At 61.1% G+C, this 5,349-nt stretch overlaps 2 protein-coding genes across 2 annotated transcripts in view; one reads left to right on the forward strand and one right to left on the reverse strand.

Moving 5' to 3' along the window:
- The first annotated feature begins 3,409 nt into the window (after positions 1 to 3,409).
- On the forward strand, positions 3,410 to 4,127 carry PHACADRAFT_258504 (uncharacterized protein). The gene has a single exon (XM_007397190.1). The coding sequence runs from the start codon at positions 3,430 to 3,432 to the stop codon at positions 4,024 to 4,026; it is 597 nt and encodes a 198-aa protein (XP_007397252.1). The 5' UTR covers positions 3,410 to 3,429; the 3' UTR covers positions 4,027 to 4,127.
- Positions 4,128 to 4,218: 91 nt separating this feature from the next.
- PHACADRAFT_196996 (uncharacterized protein) overlaps positions 4,219 to 5,349 on the reverse strand; it is a gene marked incomplete at both ends in the record, with an annotated part of 1,604 nt that continues 473 nt past the window's right edge. Inside the window, 3 exons of the mRNA XM_007397191.1 lie at positions 4,219 to 4,440; positions 4,506 to 4,971; positions 5,034 to 5,137. Coding sequence (XP_007397253.1) covers positions 4,219 to 4,440; positions 4,506 to 4,971; positions 5,034 to 5,137 — 792 coding nt within the window. The remainder of the gene's footprint in view (positions 4,441 to 4,505; positions 4,972 to 5,033; positions 5,138 to 5,349) is intronic.

Raw genomic sequence — 5,349 nt, forward strand, 5'->3', positions numbered from 1 at the left:
ACTTGGCCCTGGTCACCTCGCTGGTGACCCCTGTCGCCAGCGACCGAGGTCACCACCTGCGTACACGGCCCGTTGCTAGGGGTCGCGCCCGAAGCGGTAACCCGTCCGAATCGAGAGCCGAGCGAGCCCGGGACGGAGCGCCCGCGTTAATTGGCCGACTGACTTTTTCGTGCGCGTGCCGCCGCGCCCGCGACGCGCCGTTTTTCGCCTCTCTCTCCCGAACGTCGAGGTCGACCCTCCTGCGCCCGTGTCTCCTTTTTTACCGTACAACTCAACTATTTTTTTACTCTATCCTCGACTAGTTACTTTACTTTATTCTTCCTCACCTCGAGAAGGACCCCCCGAACGACCTGCGCAGCTTGCCAGCAGCAGCGCACGGATTCCACCCCAGCCGAGCCGCGTCGAGCCAGAAACGGGGCCTGCAACAGCAGGGATAACCGACCAATAACACGACGAAGCAAACGAGGCCCGTTTGCTTCGCCCTGAGACCGTGCGCGCACGGTCTGCCGCCCTCAGACCAGGCCCTCCCTGGCACGTCCCGCCTGACAAACAAGACCCGCAGCCTGCCGGCACTCGGCTATAAGCGCACGACGCGCGGCGGCCAAGCAATACACAAGAAAAAACTCCGACCAGCTCGGACGGCTGCTCACCGGCACGCTGCCCTTGCCCCTTCCTACTCTGCACTTCGCACCGCCGCCGACGAACAGACGGCCTCGCTCGGCCAGAGCAAGTCCACAGCACACACGGTGAGTTTTTTCCTGCGCCTGTCTCTCCCGTCCCTTCCTGCCACGTGACGGTGCACTTTGTGCTCCTCGCGCTCTTCGCGCTCGCACTCAGAGGGCCCGTTGCTGACCTCGTCTGCCTACAGTGGCAGCGTGCACACGCCGCCACCTGCATCGAAACGACCGCATCACGCACCGTGCAACATTCAGGCGCCGTCTACAGCAGCCAGCAGACAGGTGGGTCGGCGTGCCATTGAACAGCTGCGCCCGTGGCAAAGTGCTGACCGAAACAGCACAGCCAACCGAGGACACGATGCAACCCACCCGACTGCCAACCACCTTCCTTCCCTGGACGCCGATGACACCAGGAGCTGTGGCGAACAGCCGCAAGCGGAGCCGCTTGTCTGCGGCGACCGAAGATGGCCTAGATGACAACGACGCTGTGCCGTCTGTGCGCCGCATGCGGCTTGACATCCGCGAGCCATCTATCTCGCCCCCTCTGGTTCAGCCATCGCCGTCGACGACACCGGCAGCAGAGGGCATCGCGCTCCCGCAGCTGTTCGTGTTTAGCAGCGACGCGAAGGCCGAGGCGAAGGAGCTCACAGTGACCGACGTCGGCCTGGCCAACTCAGATGCCCATTCGGTCCTTGCAGGCACTGCTGCCACCGCCGCACACTTCACAACGCCGCAGGAGATGTCGACCGCGCTCGACGAGCTCGACTTGGAGTCGCGCACGGCCCTCCAGCAGACCCTCGATCGCGACAACGCTGGCAAAGGCACCGGTGACACCTACGGACGCCATCAGCGCAATTACACGGCCTGGTGGGAATTCGATCAGGCACGACGACGCGAAGACGACGCGAAGTACCCGGTGGTGGACGCGATGCCGATTACCGCCACGAAGGTCGCGCTCTTCGTGCAGCACGAGCTCAAGCGCGGCAAGAAGGTACGCATCATGACTTCTCCCTGCGCCGTTCCTTGCACTGACAACCCTCACCATTGGCAGGCGAAGGCTGGTGCCTCTGACACCATCCCAGGCTCCTCGCTCGGCAAGGCCCACATCAGCGGAGTCATCTCCGCACTCGAGAAGCTCCGTGCACAGACGGCACACAAGTACCGCAGTGACCGGGATGCGCAGGTGCCCTTGCGCAGTGACCACCGCGTTCGCGAGCTCGAGAGCTCCGCGAAGCACAACGAGCCAAAGCGCATCGAGTCGGCACAGGTCCTCAAGGCCGCCGGGACCTCTTCCGACACCTACAAAACTGAGGGCCTCGTGCGCTGCTCGGTCTGGTGGCTCACAGACCACAAGGGCCCGCACGCGGTCTCGAAAGCACTACGAGACCGCTGCATGCTCCTGCTGTCTGCGGCAACTGCCTTTCGGGGAGACAACACGCGCCAGCTGCTGTGGTCGGACCTCTTCAAGTCTGACGTCGTCCTCGATGACATGACCACGGGGCGCAAGGACCGGAGCGTCCCAATCCTGGCAGCACTTGCGGACAATGCGAAGCACAACCAGAACGGCAGAGTCGACGAGCATGGCGCACTACGTCACCGCCTCGTCGAGCTGTGCCCGGTCGGCGCACTTGCGATGGTGTTCTTCGCACACTTCCACATTCTGCAACAGCCTGTCCCAGACTTTTCACCTGACTTCTTGGCAGAGGGCTATGGCGAATATGGCAAGCGCGACTGGTACAGCATGTACGTGTTTTGGACAAAGAGCCCGATGATGCCAATGTCGTACGAGGCTCATCGCGAGCGCGTCAACATCATGCACAAGTGCAATGGTGTTGTCACAAGCAAGGTCACGCACGCCTCCAGGTCGTTCGCTGCGGTCAACTCCCGTGTCCATGGAGGAAGTATTGGCGGTGTCAAGGCGATGGGTGGCTGGAACGAAGCAGGTTCATTCCGGGCCTGCTATGACCGCTCATTCCCTGTCGACGCCTTGCTGGGCTCAGCAATGTTCAACGGCGCACGCCCAGAGACACACTTCCTTGCCCGAGACTGCTTGACACCACCGAAGGAGCTTCTTGCCGCTCTCTTTCCCTGGGCCGAAGATGAGCTTGCGTCACTTGAAGCTCGCCAGAAGCACAGCAAGTTTGAGAAGGACATTGCACTCGAGCAATTCCTGGTGCTGCTCGTCTGGCTGCGCAAGGTGCTTGTGCAAGATCTGGCCGCCCTCTTCACGCAGTACCCAGGCTGCACAATCTTTGGCTTTCCACCGTTCAACACTCCGACGTTTCGACAGTTTGCTGCCGCGTCTGCTGCAGCCATTGAAGCAGCAGAGATGAAGCACATGGCTGCATTTGACAAGCTGCCGGAGCACGTCGCTCGCAGCTTCCGTGGCGTCTCTGAGAAGATCGCACTCGACTTCGAAGTTGAGCGGGCACGCAACGATGCTCGGTTCAGTGACATGATGTCCTCCCTTGCTAGCATTCAGTCGAGTATCCAAGAGCTGCACGTGCCAGGCAAACACCGCAAGTCCCGAGTGAAGTTAGCCATCTTCGAGAAGGTGTCCAACACCTCGCACCTTCCACAGCCTGACGCTCCGCCTGTCCTGCCTCTTGGCCTGCCCACGGTCGCTCCCAGTGTCCTTTCACTGTCGATGGCACTGCATCACGTGTTTGCCCAGTACAGCGGCAGCGGCATGCTTCTGTCTACACCCAACGTACCTGCCGATCTGCCGCTTGCAGATGTCACCCCTGCTCCAATGCTCGCTCCTTCTGCGTCGCTGCCGATGCCTCCTGGGCCCTCCGTACTGCCACTGTCTTCAGCAGCTGCCTCGCTGCCTCGTCAGGCTGCTGCCGTCATCCCTGTACCGGTCACAAACCCTGTTCCACCAACGCAGTACATGAATGCTTCGCAGCAGTGGCTTGAGCTGCTATCAAAGTTTCCGAAGGCGCTGCTGGAGCGACACCAGTGGGAGTGGCGAGACAATCGCTGGCTGCCTGTGTACAGGTACCAGAAGGTTGACAAGATCACTGACTTCTGGACAGAGCATGCAGACGGTCTCAACGGGCACCTTTCAACACGTGCGCTCGATGAGCAATGGGGCGCTACATGGAGGCGCAACGAAGGTGGCCTCAAGACTGAGCACGGGCGACGCAAGAAAGTCGTCCTTCTCTTCAGTCGCTTGATGGAGGCAAAGCCACGGTGGACAGTGCACCACGTGGTCAATTTTGTGCACGAGCACTACTCGCAATATCAGTCGAAGCCGAACATGTTTCCGCGCTTCTTAGCAGACCATGGTAACGCCGGTTTGAAAGAGGTACTCGCAAAGGCAGGGTTGTCGTACACAGGGTGTTAGCAGCTGACAATTGTCATGGCTTATCGTATAGTAAACTTGCTCGTAGTTGTACTTAACAGCTGTGCTTAATGGTTGCAGTGACTAATAACAAACGTGTTCAATGCAGACCGGACACTGGCTAATTATTAGCTAAAGTACTAAGGGTTCACAATGCCAACATGTCGTGTACAACCTCAGGCGGACAGCATACAACTAGACGCGAGATACATAGGTGACTGACCCATGCATGGCAAGTACCGAGCGTCCCCCGCCGCGCACATCGTTGCTGCGTGCCTGATCCGCGGACTGATTCGAGACTGACATGGTCGTGCACTTGATCCGAAAGATGACGTTGACAGCCTCGTCGGGGACGTCATCGGCGGTCTTCATGTCGATGTACGAGCCATCGTCGTTGTAGAGAGGGAAGCCCGGCTCCTTGAGATGCGATCAGTCAGAGGCTGCGCCACACTCAGGTCATCGGCAGCGGCACGAGAACCCACCTCCTCCTCTCCGTGCACCTTGAAACCAAGGACGCGGAGGCTCAGCGTACCACTCTCGGGGTCAACGGAGATGAACCGCGAGGTGTCGACCGGCTGCGGCGCGCGTTCGGTGAGCCGCTCCAGAACGGGGCGCATGCGTTCCCATTGCACGCGGCTCGTCACGTCCGGGCGAGCTTCTACCCAGAACGCGACATACGTCACGGGTCTGCCGTCGAGCTGCGAATGGCCGTGCGTGTCCGTAGTGTGCACGACGCGGCTCTCGGGGGCGATCTGGCCGACGACATGAAACTCTGCCGCGACGCTCGTGCGCTCGCTGCCGCGGATAACGGTCGGCACTTCGAGGGTCTTCGTGCACTGGTACTTGGGTCCGGCACCGGGGATCGGCTCGAAGCAGAGGGTGGGCAGGTTGTGGGAGGAGAGGGATGGCAGCGGCACGAGGCTGTGCTGCCAGTACGCGTCGTAGGACCTGTTCATGGCGGCGGCGCGCGAGAGTCAAAGAGTGAGGAACAGGAGCGCGAGGAGACTCACCTCGCTATCAGGTCGCGCCAGCCACGCCGCCGAATGCCTCCTATGTGCCGTGCCAGCCGCGATGCTCTCCCGGTCGCAACACCAGCAATGTGCCGCCCGCGCGGCTGTGATCGAGGCGGATGTCGGTGACGGAGGCAGTCGCAGGCGCGACGTCGGCGTGCGTTGGGCCAAAGGGGGGAATTGCCTTCTGCGGACGGTACAGGTACAGGGTGTGCGGACGGTGTACGACCCAGGCTGTGAGGTCACCAGCGGCGTGTGCGAACGGGTGACCAGCGCCTGTCGGGCAGGTCACCCTGGTGGCCACCGCGCCTGCCAT

The sequence above is a fragment of the Phanerochaete carnosa genome, assembly GCF_000300595.1.
Source record: "Phanerochaete carnosa HHB-10118-sp unplaced genomic scaffold PHACAscaffold_6, whole genome shotgun sequence".
Taxonomy (NCBI): Eukaryota; Fungi; Basidiomycota; class Agaricomycetes; order Polyporales; family Phanerochaetaceae; genus Phanerochaete; species Phanerochaete carnosa.

Coding starts and splice junctions, on each gene's coding strand:
- PHACADRAFT_258504 (XM_007397190.1), top strand. CDS start 3,430: ATGCTCGCTCCTTCTGCGTCGCTGCCGATGCCTCCTGGGCCCTCCGTA.